Consider the following 25000-nt stretch of genomic DNA (forward strand, 5'->3'; position numbering starts at 1 on the left):
CGCGGTGTTGTGTTGCATAGTTTATTGCCGAAACGACGACGAATCTCTCCTCTAGTAGAGCTTGTATAGTAGCACCAGGAACGGCATCAGCATCCGCGTGTAGCATTCCACATGATTTAATTAGAAAGAAAGTGCTCTCTATGATGTGTCTCTCTTAATGTAGTAATGAGATCTGCTACAGTGCCAAAAATTTCGACAAAAGATTCAACCGTGTGCATCTTGTCATTTTCTCGGGTTGGAAAAAGGATGATGATGCTACCCGGCACCTGTCCTACCATACGAGATGTCGTCGTACTTAGCATTTGAAATTTGTTTAATTTGATCAGCTTTTACGGGCGACGAAATGGGGTATTTATAATTTTATCAGGAATTAATGGTATGGTATTCATCATGCGCCCGTGCTCAATTGGGCGACGTCTGCAAATGACCTATTTGATGAAAAGGTATTTTCTCGCTAAAGGTCGGGCTTCCCACTTCAATGGTCGATTATTACAAATGTCAGTGCATTGGTTTTTGCGGAAAAGATTCAAATGTCAGCTGTTGGGAGACCGAAAGAGAAATGTTACCATACTATCAGAGACTGGTGTTGATATTTTCGTTAAAGGTTAGCATCACAGTTTCTGGACAAGTGTCCTTAATGAGAGAAGGGCACTTATTCATCACCTCTTTCGAAACTTCATGTTCCTAATTTATTAAAATTCGATCGGCTATTATTATTTTATGTGATTATTGAATTAAACTTTAAAATGCTGTGCTATCGTCACTGCATGTATTCCGGATCAGTTCTGAAATTTTTGTTTTTTTTTATCCCAGAAGAAACGATTTCTTCTTACTTATCACTTTTTAAACATTTTCTACAAGATTTTAAGTTTAGTTGAAATCAGGGTGGCCACAAAATCGGGAAAAACTGGGAAATGAATATCGCACCGGAAAATCCGGGATTTCAAAACCAAAATCAGGAAGAATACAAAAGGGAACTAAAATTCAATTTTAGTTCCAAGATCAGGAATTTAACCCGAAATTAAATAGTCAGAACTTTTATATAAATTTCCAAGTCAGAATTCAATAGTTCAATAATTTTGTAGGAAGAAAATCATAAATATTTATATTAAAAATTACTCTGGTCACTTTTAAATTGCCTCTAAGGCACCGAAGGCGGTCAAATGACGGTTTTTGAACTTTAACTGATGATTAAGTGTAATGTATTTTTTTCCGCAAATTCTACTACAGTAGAGATGTACCGAATATTCGGTCGGCCGAATATTCGGCGCCGAATACCGCCGAAAAACCGTTAAGCCGAATATTCGGCTCACCGAATAGTTGAGCTAAGTATTCGGCCGAATAAGCCGAATAGGCCGAATATCTACTAAAGACTTGTAAAGTTTTCAATTTTTTTTTGGATAATTGATAATATATCCAAAAGTGATGTTGTAAAAGCTTCACAATCATTGAAAACTTAGAGTTTCAGCAGTTATTGATGATGATGATTGATGATGATGATTGATGATGATGATATTAACGAGGAAGAATGACCTTAATAGGTTAAATTCTTATAAAAAAGGAAAAAACATGGTTTCAATAAAACATCTAAGGTGTATCCGCTTATCTTTCACTGAAGATCGTACAGGAAAATGCTAAACGGTATCGTTTTAGTCAAATCTGGCCGGGATGTCCAGATATTGTTTAAAACTTTCCGAGTTTTGCTCGAGTTTATTCAGATTATTTGCTTAATCAAATAAAAAACTCAAATTCCTTTTTTAATTTTATTTAAATTCGTGTTCAATACGATTTTTCAAAAAATTTCAAAATATGCATAAATTTTGCCTTTTTTTAATTTTTTTTTTTCAAAAATCGTCCTGAATGCCTGACCGTGTGGATACGTTTGGTTGAAAGTATAAAGCTTAAAGCTAAATATCATTTATTTTTTCAACAACTATTTTGAAGATATCTTGTTCAAATTCGACCTTCATCTAATTCAATATCAGAGAAGAAATTTCAAAAAGCTTGGCATCTGTTTCGACACGTTTTATCCCAGATTTCACAGGAACGCAATCTCTTTGGTGATAAACGCCCTAGAAGCGACGAGTCATCTAATGTCTTTTCAGTTATCTGAAAGACCCCCCGACTAAAAACATGAGGGGTATTAATATGGAAGAAATAGAAAGCATTGAAATAATCGCTTAAGTTTTTTTTTATTAAAAACTCAATAGAATATTTGACCGAATATTCGGCCGAATATTCGTTTGGCCGAATAGTTGAAAAGGCCAATATTCGGTATTCGGCCGTTCGCCGAATACCGCTATTCGGTACATCTCTATACTACAGGATGTTTTTATCTTTAAAATGCAAGTATTTTTCTGAGTTTTGTTTTTTTTTTAATTATGGATGTGTTATATTTATTTATCCCGCGAGCTGTCAAATGACGGCAAATACTTTTTTCGCTAAAACTTTCTTGCTTTCCACCAATTTCTACAAAAATTATAGTTTTGAAAAGGTTGTAAAGTGACTCAAATATGATTCTCATAAAATTATCAACTACAATCATTTGTTTCAAAGTTATTCAAAAACGAAGATTTTTTTTTTGAAAAAAACATGCTTCTCTAAAATTTATGACGACTTTTCAAAGGTTGCTGTTTGCCGAACTTTTTATCAATCTGCATTTTTTGAGACAATTCATACACCTCAATTTAGCTTCGAACTGGATTTTGTGTATGTTAAAGCGAGGTTGATGCTATAAAACTATATGAACAAAGGACGTTTTCTATTTCACTTTTTTTTTTTTTTTTTTCTACTAGTGACTGAATCAGCTTTGGCGGTTGATATATTGAGAAGTACGGGTTTTACACCCCTTTTTTTTACATTTTTTGTGACCATGAATTAAAAAAAAAAACTTAAAAAATAATCCATATGTGCAACATATAGCTTCAAACATCAGCTTATTTAGGCACTAAGTGAAGAAAAAAATTAGCTCTTAGTAACTATTTCACAGCGTTTAGCCCGAAGCATATTTAAAAAAAAAATTGACTTTGAATAACTTTAAAATTGATGATTGTAAATTTCGATGCCGATCGAAGCTGAAATGTGTGTTACGCCAAAGATTTTATGATTCCCTTCCCGTCTACTGGCACAAAAACTTGAGCCCTCAAGCGATACAAGATATTCGTTTAGTGGGGTTTCCATCCTATTAGATAAGTAATCCCAGAAACAAGGAAATACAAAAATCGGTCGAAGAGTGAGATCCGAACTTCCTACTATTTCGACCTGGCGCTTGGAGAATATTTCCATCCTCCTTTCTCTTGTGATGGGATAGAAAGGAAAATGCAAACATTTTCATTTTGTTCCCTTCAGTCAAACGCTATGCGGTTGCGCTGGTGGTCTCAAATCGAATTACCGCCTTCTGGCGTTCACATCTTATGCCAATGACGTTGAAATATTGGGAACTCATGATTGGAGTGAAGGCTGAATTTTGGGTGTACTAAAAGCAAATAATCCACTTCAGTGGGATTCGAATAGTTTTGGTTGTTATCGACTTTTCAAATTGGAGTGAGAACATTCTTGATGACTTTGAGGCCAACAAAATTTGAGCAGAATGTTTATTTGCTTATATTTTAACTCTACTTCTTTATGGAAACTTGATGGTATAAATTGAATTTTTTACCTTGAAAATTTAGCCGCGAAGCAAAGAATTTGTGAGCCGGCAGGTTTTAATAGATTTTATTATGTGACAATCATTTACGTTTGTTCTATTCAGTTCTATTTCGTTATTTGTAAAGAGATATTGATAATTTGGATCGTCTAAAGTCTAAAAATATGTATTTGATCAAACTCGGTACATTTTTTCAAAAACTTATTCGCTTTTTAAAAGTAATTGACATAAGAATAATTTTGAAAAATTTAGGAACATTTTACGAATTTTTTTTCAGATTGTTTTTTCCAGAAATATGTTTATTTAAAATTTGAAACAAACGTAAAATTCGAGAATATGCTTTCTTGTTGTTGTTTTTAACATGATCAAAATTTGAACTGATCAAGCAAATGTAACCAAATTTTGCATGGGATGGTTTTTTGATACCAGAATTGTTTCAATGACGTTTTGTTTCTTTCTGTGGGAAGATATGAAATGGGTAGGGGGACTCCCTTTTTTTTCTCTATAATTCGAAGCAAAAACAACTCTTTGAGCTCCCATACATTTTTATGTATAACTGAAGAACTAAACAAGCAATAGAAATTTGACTTCAGAGGGTATTTGAGTATGAGAAATGTTTCTCTGAAGATTTGAGCTCGATTTTTCCTTCCAGTTGGAAGATAGGAAGGTAGACGGGGCCCGAAATAATTTATCAATAACTCGAGAATTTAACTAGCAAATTGAAACAAATTTAGCATTTGATTACGAAAAATGTTTCTATGATTATTTGAGACCCCTTCTCCAATTCAATTTGGAGATGTAATGGATGGAGGAAAGTTTCAATACAAAAATACATATTTCAAGAACTAATCAAGCAAATGGAACCCAATTTAGCATTGGAGAGTATTTGGGTTCGAGAAATGTTTCCAAAACCTCTTCTGGCTTCTTCCAGCGGAAAGATAAAAAATGATGGAGAGGAGGGGGGCTTCCATAAAACTTTTTTTTTTTCAACAAATCGAGAACCAATGCCGGTCCTGTGTAAAAATAGGCATGGATACAGGACTTTCATTTGATTTCATATAAATCGAGAATTGTCCAAGCAAGTAGATAAATTTGGGATGCATTAGTATTTCATTACGGAAAGGGTTTCTATGATCAATTGAGATCCCTTTTCCTTCTCTTTCTCCCTCCTTTCAAATGATAAACGGGATGGAGAAGTTAGACTATTTTTTTTTTGCATAATTCAAGAGCTGATAATGAGAATATGGTAATCAAATCGGTTTATTTGTGAAAATACATAAATCAATCAAGCTTTAAGAAAAATCAATTCTTTCTTAAAAAAAAAGAATTAAATTTCTTACACCTTCAACTATTGATGCTCGAAACGCTATTTTCAAAAGGTCTAATAATTTTGAAATTTTAAAATAGGAACTACAGACCCCGTTCGTTTTTGGCAACATTCGATTTTGGCAACATCCGATTTTGGCACATGTGCCAAAATCGAACGGTTTTTAGAATCAACATTACCTTTTAGTTTTCGTTATAACAGGACTAATTTAATTTAGACAAACACCATAAATATGTTTTTATGTTCTGAAATGGTGATTAAATGCAACAATAAAAACCACAGATTTTTTTAAAATTTTATAATGTATTAAAAAATGACAAAAAGATGGAAAATTCAAAAAGTTAAAAAACAAATTCTAGCAAAAGACTGAAAATGACATAAAACAACTAAAAAAATATGGAGAACGACAAAAACAGTAAATATGACAAATGAAAACAAACATTATGAACAGAACAAGAAAAGTGGAAAATGCTTCAAAAACATGATGAAAAAATTTAAAAATGACTACAAATGGTCGAAAATTGACCAAAAATAACGTGTATGATAATAATAACAGTTATTTTGTAAAAATAACTGAAAAAAATAGTTGAGAGATAAAACCGTTCGATTTTGGCAACATTCGATTTTGGCAACACAAAATATACGGGCGTGTTGCCAAAATCGAACGGGGTCTGTATTTCTACAAATCAATAAAAATTTTCAAGGTTGTAAAGTGTAGCAAAGCATGGCGGATCAGCTAGTTTCATATAAAATCAATGGAAAAGTGTCAGCAAAACTAGAATTCCTGGAACTATAACCTGTTTGCTAATGTGGTTTGCTTTCAAACTACATCTGGTATTTTGCTCCTGAACCTGTAAACGGATGACGATGCTCTAAACATAGTTTGAATAAATGTAAAGCTGTAATTTAGAAGCTGAAAATCAGTAATGATGAATGAAAATCAATAAAAGTTCATCAACAGGATTTTCTATTTTATCGAATAGGGATTTTTCGTCATTATTTTTGATCCATAATTTCTATCTATTCAATTCCGTTTCGGCTCCTATTTCCTCGAACAAGGTCCTTAAGTTTGAACAAAAAAAAACCGACAACGGATACATAAATGACAGAACATCATTGAACAAGATAATAATAAACGAAAAAACAGAAACAGGTTAATAATTTATTGGTGAAAACAATGCTTTTGATGCAAAAGATGCACTGGAAAATCAGTGGGCAGATCGTAGTGAAAATCGGAAAAACGCCCAACACAACTAAATTACTAAACGATTTCTTTTCACAATGTTCCCAGAATTAATAGTTATTTACTTGGAAATTTTTAACCTTTCATCGCAAATTTCTTGCACCACAATGCATTTCTGAGGGTCGCCTTAGAGTTGTCCATTCAGAATGAAATTTCGCCCTTTTTTCAATCTTGATAAGTGGATCAATATTAAAAGGTTCACAAAACAGTAATATTTTGTCTTTTAAAATCCTCTTTATAGCTAAGGACCACCCTAATGGAAATATTTTGGGTGAGCTTCAAAAATAAATTATTTTATTTTATGATCTCCTTGAATATTAACCCCTAATCCGCTCTTGAGTATCTATATTAGGTACACTTAATTGGAAGTTTGGCGGCTTGTAACCAAGGTTGCCGAAATCACCGAAAAATCTATAATTTTACAGACTTTTGCGCCAATTTTCATCACAGGTTCTGTGTCACAGAACACAGAATTTTACAAATATTTACAAATTTCACATAATTTTAAAATTTTGGACGTTTTTTCAAATTTTAATTTTTTTATGTCAATATCCATTTAAGATAATATTATCTTTGAATTTGAAACAAATCATATTAGTAATATTGAATGATGATTCTTAAGTAAAATGTAAAAAAGACGCAATTTGACATGACTATTGAATGAAATTAAAGGAAAAAACATCACATAAACCGTCAGAATTTTTGGGTCACAGAAATCACAGAAAGTTAGATTTTTTTTCGCCAAAACACAGATTTTTTTCGGCAACCTTGCTTGTAGCTTTATTCGGGTGCATCCAAATAAAGCAAATTCTTCGGGGACCCTCAATGAATTCTTGAAATCTAGCGTAACATTTCATAAGAGCGGAAACAGCAGTTAGCTCGAAACGAGGAAAACTCGTTTGAAATTTCGGAACATCTAATCAAATCCTATTTCAAAAATCGATCACTTTTTGTTCAACAAAATAAAAAAAAAATGTGCGTCATATTCCCTTATTGCTCATTGGTTATCAAGAACTTTAACTGGAATAGGCGTAATTTTCACGTTCCAACAAAAATGCATCAACAGAAAGTTTAGCCCAATTGAATTTTAACAATTTTTCGAAAGTTTTAAGTGATTTTTTTGTAGAGAAATGAATCCAACTGTGTAAGTTGAAATTTTAGGGACAAGACAATATGAAAATTAGTGTTGAGAAACATGTGAAAAAAAATCGCCTTGTCTCCCGGTAGGACTTGAACCCACATTTTGCCCTTAAATAGTTGGATTCATTTCTCTACAAAAAAATTTTCGCTGACTGAATGTTTGAGTCAAGACCCAACTCTGGGTCGCAGTTTAAAAATAGAAATAAGGCGGTTCCAAACACCGAATTTGGTTGGATATCCAAATACGGCAAACGCATAATTTTTCATCATAACTGGCAACCCGTGCAGTATATGAGAAGGCAATGCAAATCTGGCCGTGCTCAAAATTTCCAAATTTGAGTCCATCTACCGTAAGTTGAATTGATGGGAATAGAAATAGATTACGAAAATGATGATATTCACATAAGAAAACAACTCCCTTCGTTCCGATAGACTTCGACACTCGACCAGTATAACTTTCATACGCCAGGTTGTCTCCTGTAGTAGAATGTTAATACATGGGACCCGGAGAGGCGCACGGTGTGGGTTCAAGTCTTACCGGGAGACAAGGCGAATTTTTTCAAATGTTTTTCAACACTAATCTTCATATCGTCTAGTCCCTGAAATTTCAACTTACACAGTTGGATTCATTCCTCTACAAAAAAAAGTTTCGCTGACTTAATGTTTGAGTCAAAACCCATCTCTGGGTCGCAGTTTAAAAAAAGTTTTAAGTGATTTTAAGATGAAACCGCGTTTATTAGGTTAAGTGCAGCCGCGTTCATCCGGAATGACCGTTAATTCGATTTGTTTACATTTGGGAGTTTCGCTCTTTTGAAATGTTACACTAGGAATGTCCCTAATCAGACCTTGAGTGTCAATTTGACTCTCCTTGCTTAAAAACGCTATATCTCTCTTGTTTCTCAACCGATTTTTATAAAATTTATAGTCTTGAAATATGTTTTTCAGTCAATATTCAGCTACAACACTTTAGTTTCCTGTTATTCAAAGTCTAAGAAAGAAAACCTAAAAAACATGCTTCGGAAAAAGACTTAAGATCAGCTACGGAATGTTCCAAACAATTTCACTTAGTGTCCGTAAAAGCTGAAGTTAGAAGCTGTACGTTTCACATGAGGAGATATATATTTTTTAAATTGTTTAAGATCATGTTCACAAAAATGTAAAAAAGTGCTGTGAAAACCGTACTTTTCAGTCTATGAACCGTCAAAATTGCCAATTTTAAATTGGTTAAGTCTCACCAGATAAATTTTGATTAGAGAATTGAAAAGTTGACGTGATTTGGCACATTTTGGCATTTTTAGATTTTCATAATACGAAACACAGAATTTTTGACGAATTTTAAAATGTAGCTGATTTTCGAGCTTTTTGTCAATTTGCATTTTTTTTCAGATTTTCTTGCACTAAAATACAACTTCGCACTGGATTTTAAGTATATCAACTCAAGATTTCCGCAATAAATTTATATTCACTAGAAATCCAATTTCATACCGATTCTAGTGGAGCTGCGATTCTTTACAAAAAATATGATAAAAAAAGTGAAATACTTGTTTACTCCAGGGACGAGTTAAAATTTCAGGGATGGATGAGGGTTAATTGACGAATTTCGGATTTAAACGGGGAAAATTCTGGAATGGGCTATCGATATTAATTTTTTTGTTGTTGATATTTTACCCAATTTTTGATATTTTTCTTTACCATTATAATAGAACTTACCGAAAAATCGGATGAAGTTAAAAATTAAAGTGTATATTTTTTCTTCTACAGTTGTTACTGTTGTCAGAACTAATCAGAAAAGTTCCTCAACTGTCCATATCCGGGACTTGTGAACGGAGAAAAATCGGATCGACTTTCGTACTGATTTACATAAACATAAACACGATTCTTGCTCCGACCGCACGCCACTCGTAAGTTAACATGTCTATGAATCTAATTTCCAGCAGATGTCACTGGCAGCATCCAGAATTTATCCGAAAGCTGGCGCAGCCAGAAGCCGGGGACCAGACTTTTGACTTTTCAATCTGCTGCCTAACCGCAAATGTCAATTGCCAAACCGCAAGATTTCAGGAGGGTGGGGGTGACTTAGGTCCCTGGAATGAGGTTAGTTTGGAAGAGGGTCAGAAAGTTTCCGAAACTGGACCTTGGAAGTTTCCAACTAGTATCTGTATGCGGTGTGTGGCATCATCCGGAGGAATTGTTATCATTCTGAAGAGAGTCCTTCCAGCAGCTTAGACAACGACTGAGGATGATGAGAGGACCAAGACTTCTGGAACAATATGTCGTCCTCCCCCATCGTCATATGTTTGTATGCTAGGCAGATTTGATCCTCGTTTGCTGTTGTGTCCGGGCATATTTGAACTCTCAAAAGCAAAACAAATCGTGTGGCCTTTCTACCTTATGCTGCTGCTGCTGCTGGTCAAGTTTCATCATCCAATTGGGTCCGACGACGATGACCGGGTTCAAGAAGCAGCAGGAGCTCAACCAGGATCAAATCAAACCGGACAGGGAGGAAACATTCCGAAGAAACCACCAAGTCCAGTCAGTTGAAGGAGCAGCCAGCAGCAGGGAAGGAAATTAAACAAAAACCTCCTATATATGAAAAGAAAACTTTCAGCACAAATTTGTCCCCTGGACTTCTTCGCCAGGATTGGTTGGGGTTTTACCCACTTCTTCTGGCCCAGAGACAGAGACTGACTGACCGCATATTAATCCGGAATAATTGGTTTTCTTTTTCTGTGTGTTTTCTCCTAAGATTTTTTTTGTGTTGCTCTCAAACAACTTTAATTATGTTTTTTTCTCCATTCATATCGAAGAGAAAGAATGGAGTAGATTGGAAAAGCGTCTGGTGAAAACAATGGAAATTGTCGAGAGAATGTTGAAAGAAAAACGGAAGACAATCTAGACGCCGTTTTTTCGGTTGTCTCTCGAATTATTTTTGAGGGGGGAGCAAATATTTTTGACAGTAGAACTCTCTTTGATGGAATGTGAATTAAGTTTCCGACAAAAGGGTAGATAATAATTTGTTTAATTAAATGGTATGCTCTCCGTGATTTGGGTTTGAGGGTGTTGATTCGTTAATTTTCCATTAACGGGCGAATGAGTTTTGATGCTAGAAGTTTCGAATATTTAAGGAGTTTGAATGTATTTTTTTCTGCGACCGATCGATTTTAACTCATTTTTTTAATCATTTTCTCTCTTTTTTCTTTGCAGGTAAAAATAACATTATATAAGCTTATTACAACTTAATGAGAAAGTTGTCAGAAGAATGTCCAGAATCCAATTCAACCGGTAAATGCATGAAAAACTTAGAATTAGCATTAAAACAGTGGAAACATATTTAAAGAAATTGAAAAATGTTAGATACCGATTGATTCAGAAATCTTTGCCAATGTTTAATTATTTGTCTAAAAAAAATTAATTTTAACATCAAGCTAAACAGTTAGATCTTGATCTGAAATTATTTCGATAAAAAAGTTTCGCCTAACAGGAATTGAAGTTTTAAAGTGAAATTAATTAATTCCAATGCTCATTTTAACAGTCTCGAAATGCACAATTTTTTGAATAATTTGTCAACCATGTTGTTCAAAATCCTATAATTCAGATCGTATAAAATGTCGTCTGCAATCAGTTTAAATCGGATTTTATAGAAAGTCGGCCTGCTAGTTACTGCTTCAAACACACTTAAAAGTACTCATTTTATCAAATCCACACATTATTTTCAACTCGTTTTTCGAATTTAAAAATCCCTTTCTCAATTTCAAACTCTTAAATCTCAACGGACATAGACGGAAGTCTATCCTGTTCCCTGAACTTCTCACAATGATGTAATGTTAGTGGTTGTTATACACCGGCCTCTTCCAGCTAAAACGCCCCCCTAATCGAAGAAAGAGTGCCCTAATGGTCGCTCCAAGACGTCATTGTGGTGGCCCATTGGAAACCGATTCTTACAGCTGACCGGACCTGAATTCCAAACGACCTCCTTGGCCATATGCCACAATTGCTACAACTGTCGTACCAGACATGATTCGGTCGTCATCATCACCATCATTTTCACAATCATCGACATCGTCCACTTCATCGATATTGGTCAACAATCCACTTTTCCAAACGATCGAAAGAATGGTTCCGGGTTCTTTTAAAAAAATAGGAAAAAAAAGAAGGGCCCAATCTCTCTGTCCAGAATCATTATCACAACCTTTGGACAATATGGTTTACCGATATGTGTCCGAAGATTTCTGTCTATTTTTTGTACTTTCTTTTTCTCTTCTCCATTTTCTAATGATGGAAAAAGGACCTGCCGGAACGTTGTGTCATGGTCATGTGGGCTTTCGGTATTATCACTTTTGTTTCTGGTTCGCTCCCTACTTCCGGTTGGTCGGTCAAACATCGTTGAGCAATCCGGAGCATAACCCCATGTTGGGGTTGACCATTGCAATTGTTTTTATTTTTTTCGTTCCGAAAATTGTAGCAAAACTGTCGTAACAGACAGAGGAAATCGTAAACACAAGACGAACATTGGGTTTAAACGGAAATGAAAATGGCTAGATTCAAATTATCGATGTTCCTTTTCAGGGAACCAGTTTCGGCTTTAGAATCGTTACTTTCAAATACTAAACATAACTTGGACTGGAAACGAAAATAGAAATCCTCTGGAGCCGAGAGAAGACTGTCACTAGGAAAAGAGCGTACGAAAACCAACCGATAACGAGGACGACGACGACGATGGGATGGGTTTTCGATTATGATAATATGCCGTGCCCCAGACCCGGGTCCCTATCCCGGTTGATTGTCGATGACATCCGATGATACGATTCCCCGGTAATAGATTTGTGGGAATAGTTTTGGTTCGGTCGATCGAAAGTTCTGGGAAAGCTCGATGAATGTGAGGTCAAATCGATAGTTTCTGGGAAACTGGAAAAGTTTCAGCTTTTGGTCCGGACAGGGCCAATTGGATTTAAGGGGGCTCTCATCTTTTGTAAATTCAATTCCATGGATCAGATATAGAGCAGTAAATGGAGGAAAAAAATAGAATTTGAGATGTTCTTCAAATGTTTTCCAAATGATTGGAAAATTTTGTCATTATAACCTACTAGCTGGACTCGTGAATAATGACTGTGGACATGTGAACGCTCATCATAATCAGGCAACTAAAAACAAAAATGGAATATGCTATCATAAATTCATTTTCATGTGTATTTCTAAGATTTTATTTCATTCAAAAATTGTGTACTAACGCAGACAACTCACATTCTTTATCACGAGCCAGACTCGTACTTCTCGATTAAAGTTAGGAGTGAATAAAGAGATCCAAACAATCCGTACGAATCGATAAAGAACAGATCGACACAGTTTTTGGCATGACCCTCTCAGAATTGAATGAAACTTTATGTGGGTATAGTCCTCACGTAGTTAAGGTTCTTGACATTCTTCGTTTTCCCAAAAAATATCTGCATGCATATTTAAAAAAAAAGGTAAATAAAAAAAAAGGTAAAAGAAGCGAGTTGATTTTTTTCCACCCCTTTTTCGAGGTAAATTTTACCTTTTTTTCATTCACCTAGCAAAAAGGTAAATTTTACCTTTTTCGCATTCACCTAGAAAAATAGTAAATAATACCGTTTTTCCATTCACTGATTTAAAAGGTAAATGCTAGTTGATTTTATTGGTTTGGATGACGTTAAATACACCTCGAAGCTCTGTGGGCCGATCTTAAGTAAAAGCAAAGTATTATGACGAGAATTAGCACAACTAAATGATATCTAAGAAAACACTCACAATTCTGGTCCGATTTTCACATATTGGGCACGAAGCAAAACTTCCTTCATGAACGACAGAAAGTAACCTGAATAAATGGGTTCTAAATATTTTCTTTTTTTAGATGAGTTATTTTACCGTTTTGTTTATCTCAATCCAAGTCAACTTCACTTCGCTACGAGGTAAGTTTTACCTTACTTTTTTTCTAAGTGAATTAAATTTTTTTTTATTCAGCTCAGTGCAGGTGAACTTCACCTCGCTACGAAGTAAGATTTACCTTTCTTGGATTCACATTTTTTCTCGGGGAATTTTACCTTTTTTCCAAACTCGATTCAGGTAAATTTTACCTCGATGTGAGGTGAGTTTCACCTCGAAGAGGTAAAGTTACCTTTTTGGCTTTCACGATCGTTCACCTTGCTATCTCGGTAAACTCTACCTTTTTATTATTTTCCGTGGAGAAGACTAATATTTAAAAGAGGTCAACCTTTTCAGGCAAAAATTTTATTAACATTTTTAGTTCGATAATTACAATTCCTACACAAATGTGGTCTACGAGAGAGTTTTAGAAAAATGATTGAATTTAAAAAAATAGACAAAAAATATTTTAAAATCCTACACTGAGAAAAATGCATTTTGAAAACTAAAACTCAATTTCCCAAAAAACGCCATCTCAGAATTTTATTAAAGCAAAACATTGCAACTCGTCATATTGAAAGGAAACAAGTTTTTCTAACAAAAACTTTTACATGATTTTTTTTAAATCATGAAACTAACTTTTTCAGAGTAGATTTCACACCTTAAATTCAAAAACTGCTTCGTTGTATTAATTGTACTGATTTCGAAGAAATATGAGCTTCGATTGTAATAATTGATGGTAAAAGTAAGTGGAAATCCTACACTGAAAAAAAGGCAAACTAAAAACTAAAAGTCGATTTAAAAAAATGGGCATCTCAGAATTCGATAATTTTTTTTTTGTGATGTGGAATGCCAGAAATCGTCGAATACTGAGATGGCCATTTCTTTTTAAATCGACTCTAGTTTTTAGTTAGCATTTTTTCAGTGTAGGATTTCGACTTACTTTTACCATCAATTATTACAATCAATGCTCTTATTTCTTCAAAATCAGTACAATCAATTCAACGAAGCAGTTTTAGAAGTTAAGGTTGAGAATCTACACTAAAAAAATAAATTTCATGATTTTGAAATAAAAAACATGAAAATTTATTTGTTAGAAAAACTTTTTTCTGTTAAATATGCACAAGTTACCATGTTTGGACGACTTGTAGCCATTATTATTACTCGTCCTAATAAAAAACTTCATAAAATTTGAGATGGCGTTTATTTGGAAATTGAGTTTTAGTTTTTAAAATGCATTTTTCTCAGTGTAGGATTTCAAAATATTTTTTGTCAATATTTTTTTTCTTAAAATTCAATCATTTTTATAAAATTCTCCCGTAGACCACATTTGTGTAGGAATTGTAATTTTTGAACTAAAAATGTTTAGAACTTTTTTGCGAGAAAAGTTTTTTCCTTTTCAAATGTTAGTCTAGATAATTTTGAGAAAATTTAGTATGCCAAGTTGCTTCACTAGGTACACGGAGAAAAAAGTATAGTTTTTCTAACTTTATTCCGCCTATGTTCAACTATATTTCTGATTGATATTATAAGTTTAATAATACATATGATAGATTCAACTATAGTTGTATAATTGATTTTGTGCATTCAACTATAAATATAATAGATTCAACTATAATCGTATGATTGATGTTGTGCATTCAACAATAAATATTGTAAACTAGCTGATTTAACCCGGCCTTGCTCGGGTTGCATAAAATATAAATCAAAATGAGTCATTTGACTTTTCAAATTTTTGGAAGCTTTATATGCATCATAATTAAAGTAAAGTTGTTAGTCTTTTTAAAGTTTTATTTTAGATTATTCACTGTGTTTATCGTTTTCATATTTAAGAAAAACTTATAGGTGTGAGCTTTTAATTTAAAGACATTCCAAATAATTTCCCATGAATGCTTATTCATCCTATCATGAAAAACATTTTTTTCACCCACCAATTTCAAGGAAGCTTGAATGGATTTGGCCTTATTTTTTTTATCTTCAAATGATAATTTTTCTTATACCTTTCCTTTCCCTCATCTAATAAAAATTTCTTTTGGAGTTCATCCCCCTTTTCAAAATGGACGATCTCCCTTTACAATGGTATATTCAAGTTTTTGTGCTTAGAAATTTCTAAAGAGACTTCCGAATCTAAGTTTATGAGTACTTTTCCTTAAATGCTGAAAGTTCCACAAACAGTTTTTTGAAGTTATCAAAAACAAATCATCTCTAAACCTGAAGTTACCATTATAATGTTAAGAGAAAGGTTTTATTTAAATTAAATATCAATGTTTCTATTCTTGGGCACAAACAACCCATTAATTTGGGTGAAGGGTGATCACTGTTAAAATTCTTAGATACCATGTGTTTGAATTCGCAGTACTAAACGGTTCTACCATAAGTTTTCTCAAAATTGGATAATAGAATTGAACACATTGATGACCAAAAATGATTCAAAAGTGACCAATTTAATTGAATTGTATAATTCTAAAAAATCTCAGATTTGTTATATTTATTAATTTATTTATTTTCGTCAAGATATTTTTATATCTCATCTTTTTTCTAATTCCCCGTTTAAGGGGGGAGTAGGGTCTAACGGGTAAAAAAATACACCATTTCCACGAATTTTCTTTAGAGCTATCGTTCAAACAAATGTATTCAAATTTTTTGCATTATACAAAGCATTGTTGAAAGAACATTAAGTAATTTTTTCGTAGAAAAATATTGAAAAATGAGCCGGTGACGGAGCACTTTCGAGGATGCCTTTTAGAAAACAGGATTTGCGATGGACACTGTATCTCAGCACAGAATCATCTGAAGTCAAAAAATCAGAGCAAAAAATTTTTAATACATATTTTTCTGGACCCCAACGGTTTTATTTAACTTTAAAAAAAATTTATGAAATTTTTGTGGCTGTTTGAAGTAAAAACTACGATTTTTCAAGAAAAAATCCACCATTTTTTATCTATAAAATCTCTTCAAAGTAAAAAAAAAACAAAAAAAGAAAATCGTTGGGGTTTGGTATTTTATATGTAGAAAATATGTTCCAAATTTGAAAAGAATCGGTGAAGTATTTTTCAAATGACGATGTCCACTGACTTTCTGTCAGAAGTTTCTGCTCTAGAATTCTTGCAGTATTAGATAAGAGGAGATAAAAGCCTATAATTTCTACAGTTTTGCTTCGATTGACTTGAAAATTTGACACAACATTCTTAAAATGTTTTACAATAAGAAAATAAAAAAATCGATTTTTTGAAAGTGTTAGACCCTACTCCCCCCTTAAATTCCCCGACGGCTATCAACGCGTTGAAATCGAAGCATTCAAGTTATAGATCAGAATCTTATTATTTTTCTTTCTTTGTGGGGGATTCCAAAAATATGTTGATTCTTAGATGCTAGAATTTATTAAAAAATGTTCATTCGTTTTTCATCATTGATTCCTAAAAGTTATTCAGCTGAAGAAGACAATTCACTGTTCACTGATCAGTTCACTGTACATTCTTGTAGTCTCTCAAATCCCCTTGGCGGCGGTAGAGAGAACTTTGAAAACCACAACAATTCAAGTTAATATATTTCTAACTGGCTTGTTGTTTTTTTCAATGCAAAATGTAGACTCATTATTTCATCCAAATATATCCACGTGCTTTGAACAGTAGAAGGACAAAACAAAACCGCCAAAGTTTCCCCTTTCAAATCCTTAATGCTCAGCAAGCTTTGATTTGCTGTCCAGTACACGTGAACTCTGAATGGTCGTTTCTAATGCCAGGCCCATGGAGATGGTGCAAAAAAAACCCCGCCAAAGGAAACGAAAATCTGTTCGCAAAATGTGTGCCATGACTTTCGGTTTGTGTGAATAAAACCGAAAGTTGTATGGGAGGGTCCCTTTTCTTAGGTGGGAGGGGCTCATAACTATTACTAAAACCTTACCCTGGTTCAACTACATCTCTGTACCAAATTTCAGGCTGATCGGTTCAGCGGTGTGCATTTGCATAAGGTGCATACAAACAAACAAACATATATAGTCCAACTCATCTTTATATATTAGATTCAACTGTACTGGTATAGCTGATTTCACTGTAAGTATAATAAATTCAATTAGAATTCTATGATTGATTTTTGTCGTTCAACTATATTGCTAGTAAATTCTACTTATGTGTACTTAGGAAGTTTTCATATCTCAAGAGCTGGTTTTGGGTCATTCTTTTTTTAGTTCTCTTATTAATTTTCACGTTTTTGGCTAATTGTTCAGCGGCAACTCTCAAGATAACCGCCATTAGCATCGAGTGTTGCCCTTCATATTTAGCGTAGAACGGAAGAGTCGGGTTGAACCAGAAAAAGTTTTCTGTACACGCAGGATTTTATAATTCTAAATGAATTTAAGGAATAAAAACATAGCGAAACTTCCAAACAAATGTTTGGAAGCCAGAGCGTCCACCGACCACATCTTTAGGGTATGTCCTGCCCCGGCTGGCGTAAATCAACCTAAACGAAGGAAAAATTTGGAAAAACATCGAAGAATTAATCAAAGAAACAAACAATTTTCACAATTTTACCTCTTGCCATCGCTGTTTCAATATGGATTTTTTCTTCTTTTTCGTTGCTGGAGATTCCATACACTCATATGGAAGGATGCCCAGATGTCTGTTAAAATATACCTGATTGAGAAAAAATCAGGTCGGCTTTATTTTCCGCGATGCAACCAATCATAAAAGTATAGCAGAATCTATGATATTTAGAGTTGATTGCCTAATTTCAATCATACAATTATAGTTGAATCTTTAATTTATGCAGTTGAATCAATAATACCATTTCAGTTGAATCTATTATATCCATAGTTGAAATCATAAGATCAATATTCAGTTTGTAGTTGAATCAAATATATTTATAGTTGAATGCCTAAAATCAATCATACAATAGTAGTTGAATCGATCATATTTACAGTTGAATCAATTATTCAAATACAGTAAAATCTTTTATAGTCATAGTTAATTGCGTAAGGTCAATCAGAAGTTTGTAGTTGAATCTTTTATATTTATAGTTAACTGCGAAAATATCAACTACACTTTGATGATTGGTATAACTAGCTGAAATAATTGGAACAAAACTCGTCTCTCTTTATGCCCACAAAGTTACATTGAATTCTGAGAGGGTCATGCCAACTTCGTGTCGATTTGGCGTGAAATCCGTCAAGACAAAAACAAATTTCGATCCACCTAAACTCAAACAACCTTAAAAATTAGTATTCATTAGCTCATTTATACCTTTTCATGTTCAAAGGCTATAAAATTTATGTAAAAATAGCTTTTTAACTTCAAATCATTAACTTTTTAAAATTGACTGATCTCCACAAGTTACTATCAAAGTGGAAAGAGATCTTACTGTCTTCTTTAGCATCCTTTACGTCACTCTTTAATCAAGAACCCTCGCAATGCGTGTAGAATGTTAAGAATTCATTAATCACGGTTCCAATTGAATACACATGTTTTTCGGCTGATTGAATTTTGCGCATCCCCGGCTCTCAAGCCTCGGCTATTTAGGCAGGGCAGGTCTCAACCTTTCTATAGGTTTGTCAGAATTCTAGGATTCTCATCCGTGTATTTCCATTCCAATAACAAACAAGCGCATGTTGACATTCGACGAAAGGGGAGCTCAAGACCCTTGTTTTCCTTAGTCCCAACCCCGGTTTTTCATCCATCACTGACTGGTTCGAAACATCAACGCAAACAATTCAACCCCTCTTCTCGATTCACTCATCTCCTAGGCAGGAATCGACATCTCAATTCGGAAAAGGTGATCCCCGGCCCAATCTTCTTCTGCTGCTCATCACATGAATTGAGCATTCCCTCGGATGAGCAATGACAAATAATTGCAAAGCGAAGGAACGAACGAACGGATTTCGGTTTTCCAACCTACCGTCTTACTTTCTTACTTTAAAAGATATGTAGGAGGCATATGGGAGTGAAGTTTTTGCTTCTCTGTCTTGTACCCTTTACTCTCCTCTAAGTCTTCTTTTCTTTGGCGCTACCTTGTAAGGATGATTCTATGCGTGGATGGATGGATGGATGGCTGATATTGAATAGGCAGGAAAACATGTAACGTGAATGGCGTAATGTATAAATACATAACGACGATGAACCCCCCGGAGTTGAATAAAAACAGCTAACCTTCTTCGAACGAGCTTCCCGATAAGGGCAAAATCTACGATTGGTAAGGCATCATCCATTGCTGGTTGACGCAACCTCTTCTGTGATGGGGACCCGAACGTTTGAAATGTTGCAACGTTTCTAATTTGTTGTATTGCGGACATAATGTCACCGATAATAAGATGCAGAATTACGCAAACGTGAGCGTGCACGATTGCAGCCCAAGAAACAAGCAAATTGTGACGGTCGCCATGTAAGATTATCTAGTTTTGAATTGAAATTCCATACCCAAATCTTATTTAGCTGAATTTCTAGATAGTCTAAAAATATTGTGTACATTTTTTTATTATCAAGAAAACTGTTACGGTCGCCATGTAAAATATATTTTGAACTTCAGTGTTGATTGAAAATCTTCAAATCATATTTCCATTGAGTCTCTTAGAATCAACGGGATTCCCATTACAATTACTCCACCTCTCCCAAGAAATGGTTACGGTCACCAGGTAAATTTTTTTTTTCAAAATACCGTGTAAAGTGTTCTCAGTTTTCTTTATTGAGTCTGCAGGAAACAACGATTGGAAAAATCTTCCAAGGGTTCGCTTTTGATTGTCGACTTCTCTCAAAAAGTTATTTTTAGTAGGAAAAGCTGCCTGTAATCTTTAAAGCCTCGGTATTAAGAATCGTTCTAAAAATAACTTCAAACCGAACCAATGGTCTAGAAATGCTCAACGAGCTGTACAATTTTCGGTCAAAAGCCCTTTTACGCAGTTTCCTTTTTTCCTTAAAACCGTTAAGCACAAATCGATCACATCAATTCAAAGACACGCTCTTCGGGAAAATTATTCCGTTTAAAAAATCGGAAATCCAGCTCTGTCCCGGCGTAAATTATCCCACGATCCGGACATCCGCCTGGACGGGCAGCTTGGTCGCTGGCATTGTTGTTTGATTTTCCATTCCGGTGATTGTTTTTCCTCAAATCGTCGTCCCATATCTCGTATCGAAGTGATTCCGATTTTTGGTGACAGACATTTTCCAGTCCGGCAGCACCTTCTTCGTTTCCAAGATGATTTCTAACAATGCGGCGCCGGAAAGTTTTTCGCTTGGGAAAGGAAAATAAAATTCTCAAAAGACCAAAAGCCTGTTGCTAACAACCTTAAAACCGAACCGAATCGGGATGGGTGGGGATGATTGATATCTTATGGATTCTCTATCCCGGGGGCAGCAGAGAAGGGAAAAGCGGACTTTTTGAAAGAAGATTTCCTTTGATCAGGACGATGGTTCGGTCGGAATTCGTGCGTACGGTTTCGTTGAATGGCGTTTTGGCACTTTTTGATCCCATAGTTGGGCCTCCGGAGCTAAGAAAAATAATCCCCAAAATCCTCGGACCGAGCATCAACCATCAAGAGGATATCGATGGATGGAAAACCGGGCAAAATAAAAAAAGCCAGAATCTGCCTGCAGGATAGCTCATCGCTTTTCGTGTCCTTCGGGGGGAAACTTGGGCCAGCGAGTGCTGTAACTTTGGTCCGGATTTTTCTTTCCTCGCTGCCGGAGTCGAAAAGGCAAATAACGAGTACCACGTGGTGTTTGGCTTTTGAATTCGCTTTAATTATGTGAAACAGAGCAGCTTAGGCAAACATCAAGCTGCTGCTACCCAATGCAGCCTGCGGCTAGACATTGTAGCAGAAACCGTACACGCAAAGTTTGAAGTTAATTTTTTTGCTTCAATTAGAAGTTTTAAAATTCTTTAAAAAAAAAACGTTTGAATCTTCAAGCATATTTTTTTCCTTAACTCACCGAATCGACACTTTCCGGAAGGATAGTAGTAAAACAGACGTATTTTCGTAGCTTTGGGTGCCCCTAGGATGGATCCTTTGAATTTTCAATTTGCCTATGCAAGCGTGGATGCTTTTTTTCGTTGCCTTTCCACTGCCAATGGGTCCATTCACCGGGTTATTTTTCGTTCCTTGATCCGAAGACTGGTACCATGATCAATTTTACTGACTTTTGCTTTTTTGCCCACTCGAGTAGCCGAGTTTTTCTTTAGGGCTGTTTAGTCCGTTTTTTCTTCGGTCTGTTACGGATCTTTCATTGTGTTTCGAACTGAAGGAATGTAATGTGAATATTTTAGGATTGGAGAAATTGTTCATTCTTTAAGTAGCTATAGACTAAGGATGAATTTCATTCTTCGAAAAGCATCCCTCCTAAAATCGTACTTTTGTTACTAATTTCCGCTAAAAGTTCGTTTTTTTGTTTTTTTTTAAGTACAGTAGAATACGGAAGATTGCAAGATAGAGAGAGAGAATTCCTTGTATATCTTAGGGTTATGGTTAACATTTCATAATCTCTACAAAATTTGTGGCAGTTTGAAACTATTTCTCTCTCGCAGCAAAGATATCTCATGTAACAATTTTAGCTTTATTATGGTCAGCACAACTTCATTAAGACTATAGCATTAGTCTTCATAAAAAGCCATAGCGCATTCTATGCATCACTAAAACTCTAATAAAGCTGAAATCTAGCTATTTGGCCCTTTCTTAGAAATGTCATCATGACCAATTTTCAAGCTACAGTAAATTCAATATGTAAAACTTTGGTCACCAAAGCTATTATAAAGCTTTTATAAAACATTAGCAATTTTTGTTTCTTTCGATTTCGACAATTTTTTCTCCTACTAATTGAGCCCTCAAAAACAACACACATGACTTATCAAAAATGTGTAAAAATAAGAATGTGTGCAATCTAGCCTGAACGTGTTCTGTTTTGACATCTTGATCGAGAACTTTCACCTAATTTTATAACGGTTTTAAAAATAAGCACTGCGTTCCTTTATACAACATACAAAAAAGAGCTTGGAGTAAACTTCTTTTATTGGAGTTTTAATAGAGCATTCAGAACTCTTTCTAAACAGTATATTTAGCTAAATTTTTATAAGCGTTTTCAGAACTATCTGAAAACAAATGTTTGAATCGAAAGTTCAAGCATTTTCCATAATAAAACGGTTATAAAACTTGTTGTATTAAAAATGCTATAATAAAACCATAATAAATGCTAATGCTAGTTGGCTTAATCTTTGTTACTTGAGATCTCTCATTTAAACTCAAATTTTATTATTTTTACGCACAAATGTACACAATTAAACACAATTACCTTTTCAGAAGAAGTCTCAATCCACTTTGAAAATTCAATCAGGTATAAAGACTAACAAAATCTCTTCCTTTCATCAGATATAATTTCATTTTTAGCAGACATCCAAATTATTTTCGTCAAGCAGAAGTCTTCAAATGCTTTTCACATTTTATCAGAAAAATCTCAGTCTATGTCGATATGCTTTTTGGCATTTCCTGCAGAAGTTCCAATCAATTTTTGCTTTTTTTTCTTATTATCAGAAGACAATGACTGCTCGGGAAACCAAAGAAAGAAATTACAAAATTTGAACTGTAATATTAGACTGAGTCAATTTGTACGTCTCGGTGGTCGAGTGGTTAGCGTGGTAAGACGGTAATCGCTGGATCCACTGATGGCATGGGTTCGATTCCCATCTCGGTACTGGGTGTTAAATGTTAATCTTAAGTTGTCCACGTCATTTATTCAGTCTGTAAAGCCTAAATCGGCAAAGACGGTGTATGTCTTTTTTAAATATTTTTGTCAAATCCTGGGGTCTAAAACTCTTCGTTTTGGTTCGAAACTCATCCATGAGTTTTTGCTAAATTTTTAAGAAACGTTTACATGAGTAAATTTGAGCTTTTAGGTTTGTATGGGAAAATTGAATATTTTGTACTGAAAACTCATCATCCTTTTTACTTCTTCTGTGTAATCGAGCCTGATAATGATTTTTGTGCCAATTTATAAATTCTCTGAAGGAAAATATCCACTGAACTTGTTAGACAAATAATTGATAAGGTGTTGAATGGGGTTGGCATCGAAAAAAATAAATTCAATTGGCGTCACTGCTGGGTGCCTAGCGAGATATTGCATGACTACTTTCCATGTCATAATTCGTGAGGCACCAGCAGTGATGTCAATTGAATTCATTGTTTTTGAATGTCAAAAGACATACCGACCCGGTTAAACAGCTAATAATTTTTTTTTGCCTTATAAGATACGAAGTTATTGTCTTCGGTAAAGTTGTTCAGCCGAAAATTTTCTTCAGAGAATTTGGCACAAAACCCATTATCAGTCTCGGTTGCATAGAGGAAACAAAAATGAGGTTAATTTTTCGGTACAAAATATTCAATTTTCCCTTACAAACCAAAAAGCTCAAATTTACGTGTAGACGTTTTTTAAAAATTCTACAAAAATACATGGATGAGTTTTAAAGCAAAACTAAGATTTTTAGACCTCAGTGTTTGAAAAATTCAAAAATGACCCCCAATCGACTCGGTCTTATGTAATATCTCAATATCATATTCTACTAGTTTGGCATGTGAAAAAACTCAAAATAAGAGGTTTGAGACATCGAAAGGTGGTTTGTTGTAGAATTTATAAATTTAGATTTTCTCTTCTAATTTAAACAACCAGACGTCAAAAGCACGGGTAATATATTCAAGCAATTTTTGCATTTAAGCAGAAGTCTCCATCAATTTTAAACATTTTTTCTTCAACAGAAGTCTTGAATTGCTTTTCAAATATTGCAATAAACTGATGTTTTCACGAAGCAGCGGAAGTCCTAAGCATCTTGGCATTCCTGTTTCTGAACAGAAGTCTCAATTCATCTTTACAGTTTGTTATAAATTTGGGGTTGATATTCTGGCGAACAAAGTTGTAATTTGCCTCCTTAACTAATGTTTGTGAGTTCAAGCCCAAAAGTTAACATCGAACACAGTTATACCGGATTAGTTTTTCAATAATTGTCCGCGCACTGCAACGTTGATATAAAATCGCGAATGCCATAAAGTTGGTAAAACGACTATAATCGAAACAAATTAAAATGTAATATTTTTTAGAAACAGTGGACGCCTCAATCAGCTTTTCATTTTTTGCTTTTGAGCAGAAATGTCAACCTTTTTTCCTTCATAATCCACTATGAAAAGTCTGCTTTTTTGATCAGCAAAAATCAAAATTCAACTGTTATTTCCTTGAAGCATCGGAAGTCTCAATCAATTATTCATTCAAGCATTGGAGTTAAAATTTGATTGAATTCATATTTATTTTTTTCACTGGCATAGTTCAGGATGGCTACAGAACCGGGAAAACCGGTAAAAAAAGCCGGTAATTGAAAATTGCACTAGGGAAAGGGGAAAAAACAGGAAATTCCGAACCAAAACCGGAAAAATTTACAAAAGGCAACCAAAATTCATTTCAGTTCCAAGTTTTTAATTCAACCAAAAATTCAAAATTAAGAATTATTATTTAAAATTCTATGTCAGATTCAACAGTTCAAAAAATGTGTGGTAAAAAATTCATAAGTTTTGAAGCTATTCTGATCGCTCTTCGATTACCATTGAATTAATAAAAAAAAATCATTTTTAGCCGCGCTCAAAAACGCTGTTACTTCTTCAGATTTGGATATTTTAGCAAATTTTTTAATCTCAATCAATCACAAACATTTACCTGCACACAATGAACAATGTTTTGAAGAAATTTGCAAAATCGTTTTGATTAAATCAACAATTTCAAAATTATTTTTCAACTTTGATTAGTCA

The 25000-nt window shown here is 34.3% G+C and overlaps 1 protein-coding gene across 1 annotated transcript in view; it reads right to left on the reverse strand.

The window, feature by feature from the left end:
* Positions 1–25000, reverse strand: part of LOC129752551 (poly(rC)-binding protein 2) — a 178490-nt gene that overhangs the window by 93688 nt on the left and 59802 nt on the right. The window contains exon 7 of the mRNA XM_055748325.1: positions 7973–7990. Within this exon, the coding sequence (XP_055604300.1) occupies positions 7973–7990 (18 nt within the window). The remainder of the gene's footprint in view (positions 1–7972; positions 7991–25000) is intronic.

Source organism: Uranotaenia lowii, chromosome 3, assembly GCF_029784155.1.
Source record: "Uranotaenia lowii strain MFRU-FL chromosome 3, ASM2978415v1, whole genome shotgun sequence".
NCBI lineage: Eukaryota > Metazoa > Arthropoda > Insecta > Diptera > Culicidae > Uranotaenia > Uranotaenia lowii.